This window comes from Stegostoma tigrinum, chromosome 6, assembly GCF_030684315.1.
Source record: "Stegostoma tigrinum isolate sSteTig4 chromosome 6, sSteTig4.hap1, whole genome shotgun sequence".
NCBI classification, from domain to species: Eukaryota; Metazoa; Chordata; class Chondrichthyes; order Orectolobiformes; family Stegostomatidae; genus Stegostoma; species Stegostoma tigrinum.
The window spans coordinates 11,371,371-11,394,640 of record NC_081359.1 but is presented as its reverse complement, the minus strand read 5'-3'; the positions used below and the strand labels follow the sequence as shown (position 1 = coordinate 11,394,640).

At 40.1% G+C, this 23,270-nt stretch overlaps 1 protein-coding gene across 7 annotated transcripts in view; it reads right to left on the bottom strand.

Annotated features, from left to right (window-relative positions):
* Positions 1–23,270, bottom strand: part of myo16 (myosin XVI) — a 360,735-nt gene that overhangs the window by 14,263 nt on the left and 323,202 nt on the right. For all 7 annotated transcript variants that reach the window (XM_059646418.1, XM_059646419.1, XM_059646420.1 and 4 more), the window contains 5 exons: positions 20,088–20,190; positions 11,834–11,930; positions 11,234–11,480; positions 10,122–10,429; positions 2,355–3,542 (listed from right to left, as the gene is read on the bottom strand). In XM_059646418.1, the coding sequence (XP_059502401.1) occupies positions 2,355–3,542; positions 10,122–10,429; positions 11,234–11,480; positions 11,834–11,930; positions 20,088–20,190 (1,943 nt within the window). The remainder of the gene's footprint in view (positions 1–2,354; positions 3,543–10,121; positions 10,430–11,233; positions 11,481–11,833; positions 11,931–20,087; positions 20,191–23,270) is intronic.

Below are 23,270 nucleotides of genomic sequence, written 5' to 3'. Positions count from 1 at the left end.
CCAAAGACTCCACATCCTTCTGGTAGTGTGGTGACCAGACCTGCACAAGAGCTGCACAATAATCCAAGTATGGCCTAAGTAAATTTATGTACAATTGTAACATGACTTGCCATTTTTTATACTCTATGTTCTGACTGATGAAGACAAGCATACTATATGCCTTCTTGACTACATTATCTGCTTGTGTTGTCACTTTCATGGAACTGTGGACACGTACATCTTGATCCCTCTGGATGTTGATGCTACTATAGGTTCTGCCATTTCTGTATATTAATTGAAATTAAATTTCACCACCTGTTTTTGAATCCATGTCCCCAGAGTGATTGACTACTTCTCTAGATTGCCACTACAATATCATCTGGACCTTGCTATAGGGTGAATTAAAATATTCTGATTAGCTGCCCAAAAATAGCCATATATGCACTCTGCTAACATAAGAACGTAAGAGATAGAAACAGAAAGAGGCAATACAGCCTCTTGAGCCTGCTCCACTATTTAATATAATCATGGCTGATCTCTTCTCAGCCTCAACTCACTTTCCTGCCCACTCTCCATAACCCTTCAATCCATTACTAATTAAATATCTGTTTCTCTTCTCCATGCCCCAGCATCCACCATATTCTGGGGTAGTAAATTCCATAGATTTATGACACTTTCAGATGAGTAATGTCACCACATTGGGAGGAAACATCCTTTCCATGTCTGTTTTGTGAAATTCCCTTGAGCATCTTAAGTACCTCAATTCGATCTCCTCTCACTCTTCTACTCCAAAGAGTATAGGCCTAAACTGCTCAATCTCCCTTCTTAAGACAAACCCCTCTCCTCTGGAAACAATCCAGTGAATCTTCTCTAAACTGCCTCCAATGCAACTATTTTCTTCCTAAATAAGAAGACCAAAATTGGTGTAGACTCACGAATGCCTTGTAGCAACACTTCCCTACTTTTAAACTTGAGCCAAGTAAAAGATAAGATTTTGGATAGTGACCGTCGCTCTTAGAATTGATACACTGCGCTTGACACCTTATCTTCTAAAACAATGGTTGACACTATCCACAGAACTATTCTCACTTTGCCAGTGTAAGTTGGTGTGCCAAGAATTCTGGTTACATGCATAACGCTTCCAGCAAAGTAACTGTCACAGAATGAAAGTGGCTCCAAGGAAATTTTCAGCTAATGTAAGATTGAAATATTTGTTGCTTCATCTGTTTTTTATGTATGCACTGACAGCAATAGGATTTGTAGCTCGAGTTTGAAGCAAGGAACAATGTAGAAAGGCAATGTTTACAGCATCTGTCTCATTATTAAGTATCAAAGGAAACTAAAACTATTCTTTGCATTTGCATTTCTTCCAGTAAACTTTGAGCTTTTTCCTCTTCATTTTGCTTTTAAGCATTAATTTATTATTCCAACTATAACCTCCTGTGGCTATTATTTGCAAAGTTGGATTGGAGGCTCATCCCCCTTACAGAGAGAAACAAGAAAGTGACTAGAAATTACTTAGGAACTAGAAGCACACAATGGACCATTCTCTTTCATCAATTATTTTTGTGAGGTCCAGCTCTGTGCAGATTGGTTTGCAGTATACCAGTGACTCATTCAAAAAGTAATCAGAGAAGATAACTTTGAGATGTCTTAAAGATGGGAAAAAGTATTTTATGAATGCAAGTTCTTAAGCTAATTGGTTAATTATGCAATTATTTATTAAGTGAGGACCACTTAATTTGTACATTTACATATTTTTTGTATGCAAAATGGAAAAAAATACGTTTAGTTTCCTTTCATGTTTAATAACTATACGGATGCTGTAAGCAAATAAATACCTAAGGAACTGCTGATGCTGCAAATCAGAAACAAAAATAGAAATAGCTGGAAAGGCTCAGCAGGTGTGGCAGCACCTGTGCAGAAAAAGAAATCAGAGTTAACATTTCGGGTTGAGTGACCCTTCCTCAGATGGTATAACCATTAGTTGATCAATGAACCCCTTTAAAAAAAATGTACTCTGATGTAGCACCATTCATAATCCGGGGATAGCTCGCAGTGCTTTATGGTCACAACTGCACTTTATTGGGCTGCTAATTCTCTCACAATTTGATCCCATAAATCAGCAATGGGATAGATAACCAAAAACAAAATCTGATTTGCAGATATTCTTTGGGGGATTAACATTCGGGAGGCCAGCAGGGAAAAATTCTTTGCTCTTTTTTTGTTGAGCAATCCTTTAGGAATTTTTGCATCCACTTGAAAAATATTTCATCTGATACTTCTAGCTCAGGTGTTGCACCATGATGAACATCATTATACAGATAATAGTGTATAAAACCTCAGAATTATCATACAGTCGTTAAATTACTCACTTGCTTGCTCCCGTATCTTCATCCCTACTGCTGATTTTCGAAGAAGACTGCGCCCTGAGCTGAAAAGACTGTTCAGCTCATCAAGGGGGCTGGTAATTGGCCTATTAATAGTGGAAGAGTAAGGAAATAGTGATGCACTCCCTGCTGAGGAAGGTTGGCTCTTCCCAGGTTCTGTCCTGCAGCTTTTTACTGGTGAACAAGGCAATCTTGTAGAGCTCATAGAGGTCCCTCCTTGCAGGGGAGTAGGTTTCTGAGGTACTTTGGGTGCATCTGTGCTCATAGCTAGTTTTCCTGTGCTGACAAAGCATGATGTGGAAGTGTCTGGTGGGAAAATAAAATGTGAGCTTTGCCTGTAGGGGGGTGTAGGGATTGAAGGAAGAGGAGGTGATGTTGAGGGTGGAGACATTTTTCCTGATATACTGAACACACCCACTCCAGGGGATGGTGGTGTATTACTTTCTCCTTTTTGATGGCTTGTATATGGTTGAGAAGCAGGCGATATGCCGTCTGATTGCACAGAGTAATTCAAATTAGTTTCCAGAACTGGCAATCTTTTCACCTCAAGAGGTGTAAGTGGTGATTCATCAGAAGCAGGGGAACACTGTACTGGTGTTGGAGGAAATACAAGTAGAGGGGGCCGATGGGGGAGGAGGTTTGGAAACGGTGGAGGAATATCACATACTAATTCCTGGCAGCTTGCCATGGGAGCGGTGCCTGTTCTGAAGTCCTCAGGCAATGTTGGGGTTTTCATTTCTGTGTGAAGGGGAGGACAAGCTGCCTGCTTTGGGAAGAAGGAAGTACTTGAGTTGCTGTCTAGCAAACAATATTTCATTTCTTCATAAACAGATTCTCCTTGATCGGGACTGTCCATCTCTGCCAGATAATTTCCAGTGGTTCCACCGGTCCCTCCCATTTCTATGTAAACAGGCTCCACATCCTCATCTTGGGACAAATGGAGACTCAAAGTGCCATAGTGGGGCCCATCAGCAGACGCGGCGCGTTGAATAGTCCCGGTGCTGTGTGCTCCTTTAGTCATTGTGCTGGTGAATTTTGGTACAGATGGCTTCCTTACATAGATCTCTTCATATGAACCTGTCAGTCTGGTGTTGGGGCTTCTTTTGGGCTTTGGTGGAGGAATCTTTTTCATTGTGCTGTAATCATCGCTGTGAGGTCTTGGTTTAGTCAAAACTGTGGATTTAAAAAAAACAAGTTGAGGTCTAAGAAGAAAGAAACAATTATTTCATTTCCTATGCTCCTGATCTACTTGAATATTTGTCAGTACAATGTGTTTGATAATCACAAATGAGTTTGATATATCTGGAGCTTTTTGCAATGATTGGCTATGCATCCCTGTGTTAAGCCTCTTTTTCTTATTGAAATACAGGATTTCAAAGTAACTAATCTCTCTTCAATACTAAACCTTTCTACAATTACTTAAGGGTGTATATAAGGTACTAAAGTTCACATGTGCCATCAGTAGGGCAAGTTGTTGGGCCGTGGGTAGGGAACGGGGTGGGTGATTAGGATTGGTGTAATAGAGTGATCTATTAATAACCATGTCTATTCTTAATTGCCTCCAAGGTTCAAAACCTTTCTATATATAAGATGCATAATCCTGACTGATTCCTCTTTTCCCTGGCTTGGATTGTCAAACTTCTTGTGGCATGTCATCGAGTCGCCAAGAATTCGAGCTTCATCTCTCTTGTTGCAAGCATTACTAGCAAAGAGGCTGCAAGTTGTTGTATTTCAAAGACTGAAGGTTTGGTTTGAAGGCATCATGTTAGTTTAAGAGCAGGAGATTTGAGCAATGGGCAGGATGCAGCCAAAGCATTTTGAGAGAAGCCAAGGAGAAGATTTTTGATCACAGCATTTGGGAAGGACAGCGCTTGATCCCACGAGAAGCAGGTATATTGTAAATAAATGAAAATGTCAGAAAAAGTTAAGTTGCAGAGATGTTTGAAGGCAGATTTCAAAACAAAGCAACAAAGGCTCCAACATGGCTTCAGGCCCAGAATGATCACTATAAAATGTGTACTTGATGCTTGTAGTAGAGTTGTTTATATTAATGTGCAGATACAGGGTCACGTTTTCTTGGAGTTGTAAGAAGTCTGCATCCACTTAAAAATAGTGCCCGGAGTCAGATTGCAAGGTTCAAACAGGATAAAAGTACACGCATTGAGTCTACACACTGCACTGTTGACGTGACCCACTCCCACGTGGTGACAGGAATCTCCTAGCCTCATTGCCAGAACTCTTGTGGAGTCCAGCTTCTCCACAACTTGTGGTTCATGCCCCCTCAGAGCCATCATGGCCATTGTCTGGATTGGGCAACTGACTGAGGTTAAACCAATCTGTTCATGACCTTGGTGTCATACATGATCCTGAGATGAGCTTCCAACCTCATGTTCATGATGGCACAAAGATTACCCATTCCCACAACCATAAAATTATCCAACTTTGCCCCATCTTACCTCATCTTTTGCTGAAAGCCACATCCTGCTTCCTTTCGGTCTGGCTAGCCTAAAATATTCCTGATCTCCCACATTCTACCCTCCATAAATGTGACAATGTCTAAAATTCTACTGTCCTTAGCTAACTCACATAAAGTTCTGCTCCCCAGTCATCCCTGTCTCCGTGGACTTGCACTGCCTTCTAATTAAGTGCGTCCTGATTTTAAAATTCTAATCCTTGCTTTTGAGCTCCTCCCATGGCCTTTTCCCCTCCCTGTTTCTATAAATGCCTCTAAGCATATTTAAAGTTCCAAGATATGTATGCTCCTGCCATTCTGGTTTCTTGTGCATTCCCAATTATAAATGCTGCAGAATTTCTCTACCTTGCTTTCCTCCTTTTAATTGCCCAAGCTGTTTTGAAGATAGCAAACCTAACATTGTTCAAAGAAAGGAGGGAAAAGTAATAGGAAACTACAGGCACTTAGCCCAACATCAGAAAAACGCTGGAAAATAATATTAAGGAGGTTTTGACTGCGCAGTTAATCATAGAATGATTAGAATAAGTCAACATTGTTGACACATTATCTTGACTTAGACTGATAATAATTGTTAGTTCACCGTCATTGGGTCAAAATCCTGAACTCCTCTCTCTATACTGTGGATGCATGTACACCACATGGGCTGCATTGGTTTAAGAAGACCAAATTCTCAAGGAAAATTATGAATGAACAACAAATGCTGTATTTGCCAGTGACATACATACCCCTAGAAGAATTATCAAAAGTGATGAGATGCATACAGTGTTAAGTATTTAAAAGGAAGAGAAAGAAATGTCAACAAAGATTTTTAATAGAACAAATGGGGATACATGATTTCTACTGGCAGAAAGATTGGCAACCAGAAGATATAGATTAATGATAAATTACAAAGGATAATGAGTGGATTTGTTTTAGCACCACAAATTATGACTTGGAATGCATTGGCTGAAAAATAGTGGAGCCCACTGCTCACATTCTCAAGGAAATTGGATGTAAACTTGGAAAGGCAAGACAAATGTAAGACCATGGGAAAATAGCAAGCAATTGGGAATATTTCAAAAAGAGGCTATTTGCCCAAAGGGATAAATGGCCTCTTTCTAGTCTGTATGATTATACTATATGGTATGACTAGTGGGGAAGAACCGACCTTGCATCTTTACCATGTTCTTCAGCCTACCCAAAGCATATGTTGAGCATTTATACCATCACTCACTGCTTAAATTTACCACAACCACCTCTTCTAGAACAGTGAACCCCGGGTTGGATACCACCAGGTCATGGAATGGAATGTACCAGATAATTTTCCCATTTGGCTTCACAGGTGATTTGATCTGCACTGGCATGTAAGAAAGATTCAAAGCACTTCATTTGCTTGTGTTGCCTGACAGTCATGTCAGGGTCAAATCCAATTCACACGATTACCACAGAAAAAAGAGGGCAATAATAAAGTCAGTAGACCATAGGCTGTCAGAATTGTTGGGATGCAATCATTGAAGCCACAATTTCAGTTATCTGATTACACATTTCCTTTTCAGTAAACCATTTAAGGTGACCTGCAAGAAACTATTTACAGAATGATAATCACCCTTTATTACAATCATCCATTGCAATCTGCTTATGGTTTGTACGGCTAAATCCATTAAAGTCAGCAAATCCGTGTAATCAGATAGTATAAATCCAAATATTCTGATCTGCCTGTTGGAAATATATTTGATCTAAATTGTCACATTTATGGATCAATTTAATAAAAATGATAAGATAATATATTTGCTATTTAGCCAATATTGTGAAAGGTCATTTTGCATACTCAAGAGTAATCACCTAATTAATTTTGTGATGTCTAAAACTATTATGAATTCTTAAAGACCACTTCATTACTTAATTAATTTTGTCGGATAAAGCCTGTGACTTTAATTAATTTTGACAATCTACAAGGCTACTTGCAATTCACTGACCCCAATGTTTTCACTTCATTCCACAGATGCCTAAGGCTATTTTGAATTCTTCAAGTTCACTTACTTATTAAATTAATTTTGACAAGCTTCTCCCCCTCAAATTAGACTATTGAAATGCTGTTTCTGACTTCAATTAATTTAGTTGGTGGACTTCCTAGCAATTCTTGGTAAAGCAACTTTAATCCCTCCACCTCTATTGAATTCTTTTCTCTGAAACTGATCTTCATTAAATGAAGTTAGTAAATGCTGCTGTGTCCTGTTTTGTTGAAAAGACTTATTCTATTCCTCATTCAGTGTAAAACTGTTTTACCCACCTATTTCTTGTTGTATTTACTTAATTAATCTGTTACATTTCCCTTTCATTCTCTGCAAGCATTTTTTAAATCCCTGAAGCCTACCTGCTTAAATAATTCATTACTTTTTGACCTCTACACCTCACTTTATTCAATTGAATGTAGTCGAATTTTCATCAAAATGCACTACTAATTTAAAAAGCTTGTGTTCATTTAAATAATTGATTCAGAAAATAAGACTACCACTCAAATAGTGCATTCACAGAACAATGGAACGATTTCCAAATTAATTTCCTCGTAGGATAAGGGAAGTGGGCAACAACTTCCAGAGGTGATCAGATAAATGGAATGTGAGAGATGAGCAGAGGTGAGAAAATAATCTGGAAAGTTTTGATGGAAGAAATTCTATTGGTTTCTCTGGATATCTCTCAACAACAGTGAGAGCAACATTGGAGAAGCAAATTTTACGTGTATTATGAGGACAATCAATAACAGATTGAATGATGAGTTGGCTACTGTCTTTCACTATCAGCGGTAGAGAATGAGGATTATATGGGGTAATAAAATGTGAGGCTGGATGAACACAGCAGGCCAAGCAGCATCTCAGGAGCACAAAAGCTGACGTTTCGGGCCTAGACCCTTCATCTGGGTCTAGGCCCGAAACGTCAGCTTTTGTGCTCCTGAGATGCTGCTTGGCCTGCTGTGTTCATCCAGCCTCACATTTTATTATCTTGGAATTCTCCAGCATCTGCAGTTCCCATTATCTCTGAGGATTATATGGGGATTGTTTTCTCTTGTAACGTTGGTCTATAATGCTCCTGGTGACAATGAGGAGCCCAGATCAAAGATTCAGATCCTGGATTGCAAACTTGTTCACAGTCAAACTCAAAATTTAATGTTTATCTTTCTATGTCATCCCTTCAGGAGCAAAAAAGGTGGTGTTTGAATTTTCCCCTTTGGATCTTTGAATAAAATATTGTATTGTGTGACTATGTTTAGGAAAATGTCCTGGAATCTTATTCGATTGTGTGATCTTCCACATCCAATCTGCCTCTATGTAATCTCCCCATATTCAAAAGAGAAATACTGACTTCAAGGTTTTTCATCTGTTGTAACATATAAGGATGTTCTGAGATTAATGATTTCAGCATCGCAAAAGTTAAAGTTGGATAACTTTCATTTAAAAAGCTGATGTTCCATTGAAATGCAAAGCTTGAAGAGAGAGACAGCAAAAGGAATTAAACAACATTTGCATTTAGGTACAAATGTTTTGTAGCACCTGGATGCCATTGTAATGTAGGAAGCAGCAAAGAATACTTCACATAATTGTGATCAAATTCAAGACACTGTCGACAAAAATCAAGGATGCAGGAGAAGACAAAAGTTGGTGAGTTCCTTTAGCACAGAAGTTAAAGCAGAAATTACAAATGTGTAAGAGAAAGGGAAAGGGGGAGACTGAGATGAAAGGGAGGTTTAAAAAGAGTGGTTAAGGGTAACGTAGCTTCTTGATGAATACAAATTAACTGCCAGTAAATTGATGACAACTCTTCAGAAGATCTTCATTGGCTGTACACAACATCCTGAGGTGAGGAGAGGTGTTATTTAATTGCAAGTCTTTCTGTTTTTATATATGGTGTGAATGCTGCTGAGGACAGGAGGTCATTCTCTCGTTGGTTAAATTTTTAGGTGTCAAGATTTATTTCGCTGTTTATTTTGTATTTGAGAATAAATTGCATGGAATTCCTTGAAAAACAACTGGGATTAAATTAGTAAATTCATTCTTACATACAGTTGGGATTAATTAGAATGTGTGCACTATGTAAAATATTTGAATTTAGTTCTGGCACACCATGGTGGACATTATAATATTCACTGAGTGAATCATGTTGTCTTTGGATTAAAGAAGTTTTATTAGCCAAACGTAAGGCTCAAATAGGAAACTGCACAGAAATGAAGTTCAGATTGCAGACACTGCTACAGCACAATAGCAGTCTCCTTCTGACCAATGGTCCCTTTGTGTGTGGCTCCATTCTTCAGCAACACAATTAGCAAATACCTTTATGGAGTTAATATGCATACATGGAATTGAGATTAAAGTGTGTAATTGTCCAGTGCTATGGTTCTGCTAACATCAGAAACAGTTAAAACAACATTCTAATGATGTAGAAGTAATGTTCTATTGTCCATGTCTAAATTACGGAACTTCCCTCTTGGTATCTACGTCCACATGGATTTATGACAATTGGCAGTAAGTGAAATACACTCTCACGCATCCTGTTTGTCCCACTGTATTATGATAGTTTTGAGATACACTGGAATGCACCGCCTCAAACAGCTGTGGAGCAAATTCAGTACGAATTGCATATATATTTGTGAGGGAAACATTTGTAGGGTTGGCTTTTAGAGAAGCACATGAATATACAAGGAATGGAGGAATATGGACCAAGGGCCAACAGAAGGGGTTAGCTTAATTTGACATCATGTTCGACACAACATCCTGTGCTGAAAGGCCTGTTCCTTCACTGTATAATTTTATGTTCCAAATAGTAGGCAAGTTGGACTAATAGATGGCTCTCAAATGGTTGGCACAGAGACGATCGGCTGAATTGCCTTCTCCTGTGCTGCTAGTGACTATGATATACATATATGTTTGTCTTGGAGACATTTACCTCAATTTTTCGGTGGTGTTTACACCACTGATGGCAGTCTGGGCGCAATAGTCGCGATTTTCCTCAGATGCTGAGATGTTCCTAAAATGCTATTTATGTTTTGTGACATCACCATGGTACCATTATCACTTTAATGTTGCAGCTGCTGACTAGGATTCACTGCTTTCAGGAAATATCATACGAGTCTCAGTTACAGGACAAAAAGGCAATATCCTGAGAAGATACATATATCATAGATTGGCAGTCAAATCACCCATGACACTACTAAATGTCACATAAATGGACAGATTAGTCATGAGGCAGATTTGTCCATTTTAATCTAATTTTACACTATTTTCAATGCGAACAATCATTCTTCAAACCTTCATTTGTTGCTTCTTTAGAAGCCGCCGAAATGCATGCAGTCACCGCCTCATATGAAGCACTCAGTCGTGTATTGGGGTCCCGCTTTGGCTTAGGAGGAGGTTGTTTCCGTGGTGACTGCAGGCCATTGCTATCATCCATACTGAATACTGAGTGAAGGGAGGGTGATCTGATGGATGATCCAATCACAGAATGTGCCAACCCATCGACAAAGGTAGGTGCCGGCACTGAGCTCGAGAGAAAATGCTTCGCTGTTCGGCAGCCTGAAAGACTGTCTTCATTGACCTTTCCACTCCCGTTGCCAGATCTGAAATTAAAATGATGTCCAGATGCTGATTTAGAACAATGAACCTGTTCATGCAAAAGTAATACCAGCTTTTCACACAAGCAAGCATCTAACACCCCCACTGTGAAGTGAGGGTGGATGCACTACTCCTGTCAAACACAAATCCACAGAATGCTGGCTGTCTTCTCCTGTTCATTCTACTCTCTGCCAATTAAAACATTTAACTTCTGTTAATGCACAGAAGACTTCAGGTTATGAGTCAAAATGAAACACATTTCAAAACAATTTATTATTCTGTATTGTGATGGGGGCTGAGATCCTCCCAGTGCCATCTATTTTGCTGTTTGCAATTAGGAAATACAGACGACAGCAAGCACTCCCGCCAATAATGTGACGGCTGTAGATGCGGAAAGCCTCCCTGAAACAGACGAGTAGGATGTTAGAAAATGGTTAACTCTTTCACTGGAGCAAACCATTATTTAAAAGCAACCTGGCCTTTGAAGCATTCGAGTGTTAAACAGGACGTGCTCACTGGATTTGTGGCAAAGCATCATCACTCAGAACATGTAACCCTTCAAGCAACATTTGATAAATCAAATCATTAAGCCTAAAAACTTTCAATACACTGATGTATCTCAAACTTACTACAGTAGCTAAGTAGCATCTTTTGTCTATTAGAATAGCTTTATTTGTAATACGCGAAACTATTACTCTGGCTCTTCAATGTCATTTTAACTTATACATGTAGTGGAGGTCTTTCTTGACTTCTTACTAATCCAGTAACCATACCTCACAATGAATGTGATATCAGAAGTTCATGCTCACCGTTTTATGGCCGGCTCGTCTCGGTGTCGTGCTTCCAACTTTTCCCTCAGGTAAACTGCATTAAGTTCATTCCTGATCCTGTCGTTTTCCCGTGCAATGTCAGAAGCATTTTGAATGACCAAAGAATCATATGTTTTCAGTCCCATATCTTCCGCAGACTGCAAAAAGCTTTCAATGGAGTTGACCTCTTGCTGTTTGATGTTCATCTTTTGTAGCAGCCGCTGGCGGGCTAGAAATTCTCTGACAACTACCGTTATGGAATAGAATTATGGATCCACAGTCCACACAATAAAACATATGAGTTAATAATGCAGAAGGAAACACAATTCTGCTAACTGGTTAACTGATAATAAAAACTGTAGTTAATTAATAGCCCTGATAAATTTAATAACACTTCAGCTCCTCACACTGGATCCATTTGGTTTATTTTGTCCTGTAATTTCTGAACTGTTAAATAAAATTACAAACATATGTATTCATACACATATATATAGAATTAAAATATTATTTTATTTAATTGTGAACATTTGAAATTAGAACATGTTATCGAGAGATTATGAAAGCTAATAATTTGAATTATGTCATTTTAATTTTATTTACCTTTTTGGCAGATAATAATTTTCTTTTGCAAATGATGACATTGCTCATTGAGATGATCTGTTTGCCAGTGCTTCATAAACACTTCACTCTGGCTCATCTGAATAAAAACAATGGGAGTTTTATTCGCCAAGGTCTCCTTCCTGTACAATGATTCTTCGTAATGTGCCACTGTAATGCATTCAAAGGGAGCTACAAACAATGTGTAAAAGTTTATGCAAACCCTATTATCTGACATTAATTAGTTCCGCAAACTGTGCTGTATTTGTTGCAACAGGGGATTAAGAATTCTGGAGCTTTAGGCATCAAGGACATTCAGGGTCACTCCACAAAAAAAACTTCTCAATTAGAGCATCAAGGTAGAACATCATCCAACCTCCGGGAAAATACCTGAAAGGTGCTAATTTGTTTATACAGAATTGATGGTTTTCTGCTCGATATTAGCCCTGAACAGGGAGTAATCTGAATGCCTACAATATCGGTATGACTCAAATCCAGGCAGAGCACTTACATAATATATTTCAATTAATGTGAAATAACAAGAAATGATCCATCATAAGATCCCAACTAGGTTACGATTCACCAGAGAAGTTACTTTTCTTGCAGAACCAGAGGAAAGGGTAGTCAGAAGTCACACAACACCAGGTTATAGTCCAACAGGTTTATTTAAAATCACAAACTTTTGGTGTGGTTTCTGACATTGACCACCCCAGTCCAACACTGGCACCTCCATATCAAGAAAGGAAGTTCAAAGTGGCCTTGGGTGTGCAGGTTCATAGTTCCTTGAAAGTGGAGTGCGCAGGTATACAGGGCAGTGAAGGTAGCATTTTTCTGATGAAGGGTCGAGGCCCAAAATGTCAGCTTTTGTGCTCCAGAGATGCTGTTTGGCCTGCTGTGTTCATCCAGCTCCACACTTTGTTATCAAGCATTTGGTACGATTTCCTTTTATTGGTCAGTGCATTGAGTTTAAGAGTTAATAGTCAAAGTCTTTTCTCCAGGGTAGGGGAGTCGAAAACGAGAGCATATAGGTTTAAGGTGAGAGGAGAAAGATTTAAAAGGGACCTAAGGGGCAACTTTTTCACATAGAGGGTGGTGTAAATAGGGAATGAGTTGCCAGAGGAAGTGATGGAGGTTAGTACAATTGCAACATTTAATAGGCATCTGAATGGGTGTGTGGATAGGAAGGGTTTAGAGGGATATGGGCCAAATGTTGCCAAATGGGACTAGATTAATTTAGGATATCTGGCTGGTATGGACGAGTGTGAAAGAAGGCTCTGTTTCTGTGCTGTACATCTCTGTGACTCTACGACAACGTGAGGAGCAGAATGAATAATCCAGTTTATTGCACATCAGCATTGATCAGTTACCATGGAACTGGGTGGGGTTGTAACATTATCTGCCAAAAACTGTCACCCCTTACTTCAGATGTTCTCCAAACTTGGAAATGTGGAGATACCATGGGAAATATGGAACTGCCAAACTGTAAGTGCACATTTTCATGCACACAGAATCTTACAGATTAGTCTTAGTTACTGTGCACTGTACTTCCTGAAATGGATAAGCATTGGTGATCATAAATCCTCTTTATTCATGTTGTAATCCAGCTTTCACGTAAATGATCTATATTTAATCAGGATATTAACAATGCATTTGGTATACTTAAGAAGGGCTGGTGGGATTTCGCACAGCAAACAAAGTAGTCCAGGTTTTCTTGCATGCCTTAGATGGAGTTTTAAATCATGGAGTTTTAGCATGTAGCTTCTGTCCCTGATTCACTGACCATCAGACAGGGACAGCTCCGAAGCAGACTGTAAGAGCAGATATATACGAGCTGATCTACAATCCAGGGGTAAGGTTGGGAGGCGTAGTACCAGTGATCTACAAACCTGGGAATGGGAGTGAATCAGATCCACAGCTGTGAGTACAGACTATCTGATGCAGTGGAAGATGGTGGGGTGATCTTAGGCCCCTGATTGTGTTGTTCTTTGCCAGTCGAGTCCAATGTGCATCCTGAGGAAGTCTTGTTTTCTCATACTGGATGAAAACACCCTATTAAAGGCAAACTCACATCAGTGAAAGCTTTATCATCTTGCAGGAGAGCTTGGTGTATTTTTATGGGGCGCACAGGGCATTAGTGAGGCTGATCTGGTCCGACGATCTGAGCTTATGGAACCAAGCGAAAGCACCCGTGCTGTTCCTAGGCCACACAAAGTTAAGGTTGGGGGGGAGGGTGATAAAACATTGAACCTCCCTCCATAGGTGTCTAATTTCCTGGCGGAAAGATGTTGAGGTTAAGTTAGACGTTCAGAACCTCATTAAAACATTCAACCTTCCCATTCAGCCTCAGGAACTGTTTTGGCTGTCTGCTACTTCCCCACTGCAGTTTCTAGAAGACAGCAAGTTGGAGTTAAGTTAGAGGTGCTTAAAACCTTTAAATCTCCAATTTGATCCCAGTTACCCATTTATGGATGGCAGCTTTCATCTGCAATATTTTAGTGATTGAATGTTTACTTTTCATGTTTGTATTTGACATGACCGCTGAGAGGTTACATCACATTCAAGTCTTTGATTTACTGTCAGCTATAGCTAAGAGAAAAAAATAATTGCTGAATGGCTTTTGCGGATAAATACTTCAGGTTTGATATTCCATTCTCAGTGCCAAAGTGCTTACCAACACCTCATTGAGCCATCCTTCTGGGATTTTCTTCGTGTAGCTTCAATATGTGTGTACAGCAAATTCTTGGCCAATGTTGACTACTCTGATCAGAGATTTTTTTTGTGTGAAGTAAGTCGGGAGATGAAGATGAGAAACAAAGTACAGCAGAAGCTTTTCAGGTTTGAGATCTAGTTTAAACTTCTTGCAGAGCAGAAACTGGAAGTGGTAATGTGATAATGCAGACCACTTCTATTTTTAGCAGCTGGTGGGACAGTATTTCTGTGAGAAGAGTTGGTAGTTTTTTTTTAATCTGTGACCCAGGTCATCCTGGAAACATGCACATTACACTCTACAGCAATCAACTGCAAGACAATGATAACACTCCTCATCCAGAAACCAAAGATCATGGGCGCAGATGGAGGGTACAGGCATGTGGCTGAGAAACGGTTGTTGAGGCATTTTCTGGATCCCAAATGAATCCCTGAAGGAAACTGAAATTAAGGCCAACACTCCAGTACATGGAGTGAGAGTTTCACCGTTGGTGGCATTTCTTTTAGAGGAGATGTTAAATTAAGGTCCCATTTGTCCTACCTGGGGAGAGGGGATAGGGTCCAAAGGCACTGTTTTGAAGAAGACCAAGATGCCCTAGCTGATATCCAAGCTTTCCACACTTTGTTATCTCGGAAAAAAAACCAAGCGGAGGCTTGGGGACCGCTTTGCAGAACACCTACGCTCGGTTCGCAATAAACAACTGCACCTCCCAGTCGCGAACCATTTTAACTCCCCCTCCCATTCCTTAGACGATATGTCCATCCTGGGCCTCCTGCAGTGCCATAATGATGCCACCCGAAGATTGCAGGAATGGCAACTCATATTCCGCTTGGAAATCCTGCAGCCCAATGGTATCAATGTGGATTTCACAAGCTTCAAAATCTCCCCTCCCCCCACTGCATCCCCAAAGCAGCCCAGCTCGTCCCCACCTCCCTAATCTGTTCTTCCTCTCACCCATCCCCTCCTCCCACCTTAAGCCCCACCTCCATTTCCTACCTACTAACCTCATCCTGCTCCCTTGACCTGTCCGTCCTCCCCGGACTGACCTATCCCCCACCCCACCCCACACCCCACCATACTCTCCTCTCCACCTACCTTCTCCTCTATCCATCTTTGATCCGCCTCACCCTCTCTCCCTATTTATTTCAGAACCGTCTCCCCCGTCCCCCATTTTCTGATGAAGGGTCTAGGCCCAAAACATCAGCTTTTATGCTCCTAAGATGCTGCTTGGCCTGCTGTGTTCATCCAGCTCCACACTTTGTTATCTTGCCCTAGCTGATAATTGTCCCTTAATCAACATTACCAAAAACGGATTGCAAAATAACTCCACAGAGGCTAGTATGCTGTCACCAAGTCACCGTTTATTTATACTTGGAAAGTCCTTGACACTAGTCCAACTTTCTCAGAGCCAGCTCCCAGAGTGTCAGAATGTCTGACATTCCTGTTTATATTTGCCAGCCAGGATTCACTGATTGGACCAGATTAACAGCCCCAATGAAACAGTTCATATTCTATGATGTCCAACTGGCTGACCTTATCACAATCTCTGTAGATTGTGTTGGGATTGAAATGTAATTATGTACAAATGTCTATTCTAGTCTGACATACTCATGGGAGCTCTATCATGAGGCAAACACTCTGTAGGCAGGCATCTTAAGCTTCAATTTAATAAAGTCCTTGTATTGAGCACACTGTTGTGTTGTAAACTCAAACCAGTCTGGCCACTATCACATTACTGTCTGTGGGAGTTTCATTGTGTACATTATTTTCTAACATTAAAACAGTGACCATACTTCAGAATTATTTCATTGGCTGTCAAGCACTTCAATTGTGAAGAGCACAATACAAATGCAAATGTTTTTTTAAACGTCCAAAAGGAGCTTTCTTGAACAAAATCAGACACAGGGGCACAAAATGAGTTAGTACAGATGAGAAAATGCCTTTTCAAAAAATTTTTAAGGAGAATCTTAAAGGAGGAAGATAAAAACACAAAGGGATTTAAGGAGGGAGCTCCAAAGCTCAGGACTGTGGCAGCTGAAGCCACAGCTGTCAATGATGTAGCAATCAATGTCCTTTAGGGAAGAAAATCTTACCTGGTCTGGCCTACATTTAACTCCAGACCCCAGCAATGTGGTCGACTCAGTTAGGGATGGGAAATAAATGCTGATGCAGCTAACAATGCCCACATTCCATGAATGAATAAAATATTGAGAAAACACATTGTCCCTTTCACATTGCTTGTCTTCAACTCTTGCCACTTAGGAAACAACATATCAGATGGCAGGCAGGAGGCAGCCACTCGGCCCTTCAAGCCTGCTCCACTATTCATCACAACCATGGCCGATCATCCAACTCATAGTCTAATCCTGCTTTCTCTCCATAACCTTTGATCCCATTCACCCCAAGTGCATATTGAGCCATCTCTTAGCTTTTGTCAATGTTTTGGCATCATCTATTTCCTGTGGTCATGCATTCTATAGACTCACCATTTTTTGGGTGAAGAAATGTCACCTCATCTCCATCCTAAATGGTTGACCTCGAATCCTCAAACTGTGGCACCTGGTTCTCGCCACACCCACCATCAGAAACATCTTCCCTGCGTCTATCCTGTCTGGACCTGTGAGAGTTTTATAAATCATTATGAGAACCCCCCCCCCATCTTATTTGTCTGAGCACCAGCGAAAACAATCCCAACCTAGTCAATCTTTCCTCATATGTCCATCCTGCCATCCTCAGAATCAAGCTGGTAAACGTTTGCTGCACTCCCTCAACAGCAAGATGTGCTCTGCTAGCATCAAGTCAATTTGAATGAATGCAGCTGTGTGGTATTTACTTCTGTCAGCAGGAAATCCCCATTTTCATCAGCAGTGATCAGTAAATCTGAGACCCAGCCTACTTCCAAGGCCTCCTCTTCTACAATTTTCACCTCTTCCTGGTGCTCTATTTTTTGTAAGGAAAGTAAGAACAGAAATATGATTAAGAAAGATAGGATGTTGTGAGAATTTCGAAGGATAACATTGTAGATAGTCATTCAGAGATTGATCCGACATTGTCTTAAGATGAGAATGAGTGCCAATTTCTGACAGGGATGTGAACGAGCCTTGACAATAGAGGTTTAGGTGCATCTGCAGATTCTACTGGTGTATGGACTAATGTGCAGGGGAATGCTTAAGAAAGTAGAATTGGCATAAAATGCATAACAGGATATAGTTCAATATGACATACCATTTAACATTCCTTGTCCTGGGAGTTTCATTCAACCTCTTGTGGCACTGCTCTGCTGCATCTCATAATCATGCTTGTTCATTCCAATCGGTTATGCCCAAGAAGCAATATGTAAATACATGGCTATTTTAACAAACTGCTCACAAGCATGGGATCCCTATAGTGTGGGCCATTTGATCCATTGAGTCCACACTGACCCTCCAGAGAGCATTTCCCATGGCTAGTCCACTAACCTACACATCCCTGACACTTCCAGGCAATTCAGCATGGTCCAGCCATCTAACCTGCACAACTTTGGACTGTGGGAGGAAACTCACACTGATGTGGAGAGAATGTGAAAACTCCACACAGTCACCGAGGCTGGAATCAAACCCAGGTCCCCAACACTGTGAGGCAGCAGTGCTAACCACAGAGCCACTGTGCCATCCTTGTTGAAAATGCTTGTTGAAATGCCTACATTATTGACACTGCTGGATTCCTTCACAACAAATGGGTTGGAAAGTTCAAATCAAGCCCAATCTTTCTGAAGCATTTCAATTTGCCAAAAAAATGTATTGAATCTGAAATCCACTTACAGTAGTAAGAAAGCTGAAGTCTTGAATATCCTGACACACAACTAAAGGTTGTTAGAAATAGAAATGTCTGAAATTCATGCTGATACTAAAAGTATGTTTTCCCTTATAAAGCTGGTCAAATACTAGCACTAGGTGACAAATTGAAAAGAGAACAGAACAGCAATGTTGGAAGCCCTTTCAAAGGCAATAATACTCAATTTTATGCTTGGCAAGGAGAAAACTGATAACTACAGGAAAATCTTTGAGGCTCACGTCTTGTTTGAAGCACAGGTTAGAAAATCAGATGGTAATGTCAATCCACCAAACTGTGACATTCCCGATTTTCTGCTAATTCATTTTAATCATCAGAGAATCAGGTGTTCTGTGGCCAAAGACCTTTGTGGCTGGTACTATACCGTACTCTTGTCAAGTGAAACTCTGTGCTGGAAGCACAGACTTGCAAAATCTAACCTCAAATTTTCATTGAAAAAAAAATTGACTAAAGAAGTAATAACATTGAAATAACTCTTCAGAGGCCAGCATCCCGTCACCAGTCACATTTTATTTACAACTGCATTGTCATTGACAACAGCAGTGCCTCTCACTGGGTCAGGCATTGAGGAGCTTGCTGACTGGACCAGATTAATAGCCTCGACCAGCAAATTCATATTCTATGGTGTCCAACTTGTTGACCTGGTACAATCACTACAAACAGCTGAATCAAAATTGTTTAGTTAATTGAAGGAAAACACTAATGGACCATTAATTGAAAACTTATCCAGGGTAGATACATGTTTCACGTAGCAAAATAATTTCTCATAATTTTCTACGTAGTCCAAGTTCTGGTATCTTTCTCCATTCAAACTTCAATTGAAAGACAATACTACCACTGGAAAAAGCTAAAACAAAGTCAAAAAAATGTCAGGAAACACTCATCTAGCCTGGCAGTAGTTTTATGGAGAAATGTCAAGGTCATTGACCTGAAACATTAATCATGTTTATTTCTCCACAAATGCAACTGTGTCAGCAGACTGATTCTCGCAGTTTGTTTCTCTATACCACATTTCTAGTAGCTGAAGATTCTTTGTCTTGCTGTTGGGATTACGGCACAATTTTAAACTGAAGGGTTTTATATGTGTTTAATAATTGTCCATTTATTTATACCCCATCGCACAAATTTGTATTGACTGCCACATTATAAAGGCTGATTGCTTGTGCAGCTGCTTCCAGGGAGCACTGGTGATAGCTTTGCTGGTCTTGGGATGTGACCGCTTTCATTGAGGCAGCAATTACAGTCAATTCCAAACTGTTTTGACACTGTTAAGAGTAAACCACAGAGCATGAGACTCATGTCATGTTGATATTAAGATCATCTGAGAGCGGCAGCACCGTCCCTGATGTATAATAAAGTATCAGTTTAATTTTTGTACCAATCTGGCAACTTTCATGGTCAATGGTTGGTGTCAGACCACAAATTAACTGCTTTATCGAGCTCATAATTTGTAGTGGTTGGGCATGAATTCAGTTTTGCTGATGGACCTGTGATTTTGTGACCAGTTCTCCCTGACAGCGCTATTTTTGGAGACCTCAATTTGTGACGTAGATATTTGTGTTGATCAGCAGCTGAGTCAATATATGCTAAATGCTGGATGCACGTCTTCAAGGTGGCAATGTTTCTATTTTAATCTATATATTAGCACACACATGCCACACCAGTTGTATTGCAGTCACCATAAAAAAAAGCATAGGTCACACTTTAAGAGTCACCTACCTGCCATCCCTGTAATTTACATTGTTGGAGGATGAGGCAACACTTCTCTTCTGCAGAAAGTTTTTTTCTGTCGCTCAGTACTATGTCAGCCAGAACCCTGTACCTGCGTGGAAAGTAGAATACAAAATCAGAAATTTTCATGATTCGTTCTTCCTTCATTTTGGATGACATTGTCATGAAGTGCTGCTCTGAATCCTTTTCCACTTGACGACCTTGAGAATCATACAAGATACTTGTTTGCAGGTTAGTTTATTAACATTTTGTGAGGAGACAGAAAGAAATCCAAACTATTGGAACTGTAATTGGATTACAGATATACTAGTGTTTGGCTCTTGGCAACCCCATATTGTGATTTTCTGGCCGAAAATGCATGACTTACACATTGAATTTGATTTATTTTGTTTGATGTGATTTGATTTATTGTTGTCACATGTACCCAAGTACAGCGAAGAGTTCTGTTTTGTGAGCAGTACAGGCAGATCACAACAAATAAGGACATCTAGGTCATGGGATGCTTAGACAAAGCAAGGCATCCAAGATTATAACTGCACAAGAGGTGCACAAAAGCAAGGTAGACATTAGGTTGAAATTAGCGAGGTCCATTCAGCAGTCTAATAACAGCAGTGAAGCTGTTCTTGAACATGTTGGTACTTATGTTCAAGCTTCCATATCTTCTGCTTGATGAAAGATGTTGGAAGATACTTAAATCCAGGTTTGCAGTCTTCAAATATTCCAAACATCTAGTGTCTTCAGGATACTAAAGTAGCATACATGAAGAAAATAAGTAGCACTTCTGAAGTCACTTCATAGGTGACATTCTATGATATTTGAGAATGGATACTCAAATTGTTTAGTAGATACGTTGTGTCAAGTATTCCCTTAAGAATCTATCTCAAATGACACAGATACTTCTGAAGCTGTGAAGTTAGCTGAGTATGTGTAGACAGCCAGCAAAATTCCTCACCTTCCAATGTAGAATTCATTTCAGCTTTTGCATGGTTTTAGAGAAAGTGATTATAACTGATTCCTGGAAATTCCAGCATAACATATCCATTATGAACAGAATAAGGAGGATCATCAAAAACCTTATCTTTGTATGTTTACTCTTACCTGTAAGTATTACTCATGTAAGAAATATGATCACAGTACACAAATTCATCAGTACTCTTATTCATTTAATGTATTTTTTTGTTTGGAGAATGTCCACAAAGAAGCTAACAAGCTTGATTTTTTCCATTTAGTGCAATTGCAAAGAAGAGAAGTGATTACCAACTGAAGAAAGGCTACTTTGTATTCAAGTCTATTTTTCTGCTTTTTTTTCTCCTTTATTTGTTTATGGGATGAGGGTGTTGCTGGCTAGGTAGCATTTACTGCCCATCCTGAATTGCCCAGAGGGCAGTTCAGAGTCAACCACATTCCTGTGGGTCTGGAGTCACATGTAGACCAGGTAAGGATGGCAGTTTCCTTCCCTAAAGAACATTAGTGAACCAGATAGCTTTTTCCGACAATCAACAATGGATTCATGGTCATCATTCGACTCTAATTCTAAATACTTATTGAATTCAAATTTCACCACCCGCAGTAGTGGGATTCAAACTCAAGCCCCCAAAAGGTTTTCTGGGTCTGTGGATTAACAGTCCAGTGATAATACCACTAGGCTATCGCCTCCCCTAAAGCTATAAGTAAATAACCATTTTCACTTACAATTGGACCTATTGTTTACAATTGCGAAAATGTTTGGTTTTATATGGCAGCCAAATTTTGCTTGAGAGATGGGATAGGGCTTCAAGCAGCATCTCATGCTCTCGTGCCCACAACCACCAGCTCAAGAGTTGGCACTGCATGTATCTTAGCGACTAATGGAGAGTTGGGATCTCACCTTGAATTATTGGCTATCACTGATCTACAATCAGATCATTGAAAAGATGGGTAATTTGCCAATTTGCTAGGGGGCAAGGTTTTAAATGATTTTTTCTTCAGAAGATCTTGATGAACAGCACACAAGAGAGTACTGATGGACATGTATAATGAAATGCTCAGTGTATTTGTTTGGGTTGCCTAATTACAGTCAAAAAGTTTGGAGGATTTCAACTCCAGTTGACAGAGGATGTCACTCAGAGCTTGCCCTGTTGGCAACCTGTATTCTTCTGCTGTACAGGAGACACAGAGGTGTTTCAACTCCAACATACATACCTGCTGAAGCCTTGGAGTGGATAGATAGATATCTGGCAGTTTGCATTTGTAGCTTGGTGCAAGAGCTCACACTAAAGAAAAGAACCTACCCAATTTTGCCTGCACTAATCTACTTCAAAGCATATGCCTGTCCATGACAGTGGAGTGGGAGCCCCATTTTCACACCGCTCCATCGTGTTATGTAGTTCTGTCACCATATCAAATGGGACTGATTCAGAACTGGTAATCCGTGCGTGGGCTATCTGCAGCATCATGCACATGTTGCACCACAATCTGTTATCATTATGGGCTGGCTTATCCTGCAGCTACCATGACCGTCAGGCCAGGGGAGAAACCCATTACCCAGACTGTAATCAGGAGTATGGAGTGAAGGAGACATAGTGAGAGGGGAAAAGTTTAAGGGAAATTTGCAAGGCAAGTTCTTTACACAGAGGGTAGTGGCTGCTTGGAACACATTGCCAGCAGAGGTGGTAAAGGTCGGCATGATAGCATCATTTTAAGATATATCTAGACAGATACATGAATGGGCTGGGAGCAGAGATTTTCCAGATCCTTGGAAAATGGGTGACTGGTTTAGATAGAAGATCTAGATTGGTGCAGGCTTGGAGTGCTGAAGGGCCTGTTCCTGTGCTGTAATTTTCTTTGTTCTTTGTTCTATATCAAAAGGCGCATCAGGCATACCCAAAAATGAGGTATGAATCTGGTAATGCTACAACACAAAATTACAAACTTGCTAAGCAGCAGTAGAAACATGCCATAGGTAGAGTTGAGCAAATTCATCTTCACAGTTGGCTCAGTTTTACTTCCTATGCAATTTTGTGCTGATCTCATGGGCTATACCAACAACCTGTCTTCGTTCTGACTGTCTTTCAGACCAAATCTTTAATGGCTACACTTCACAAAAAGTTAATTTTGAACAATTCTCTTATGCAGTCATGAACTTCACACAGTCTCAACTGCAGTTTCCACTCTCTTCACTGTAATGTCCTC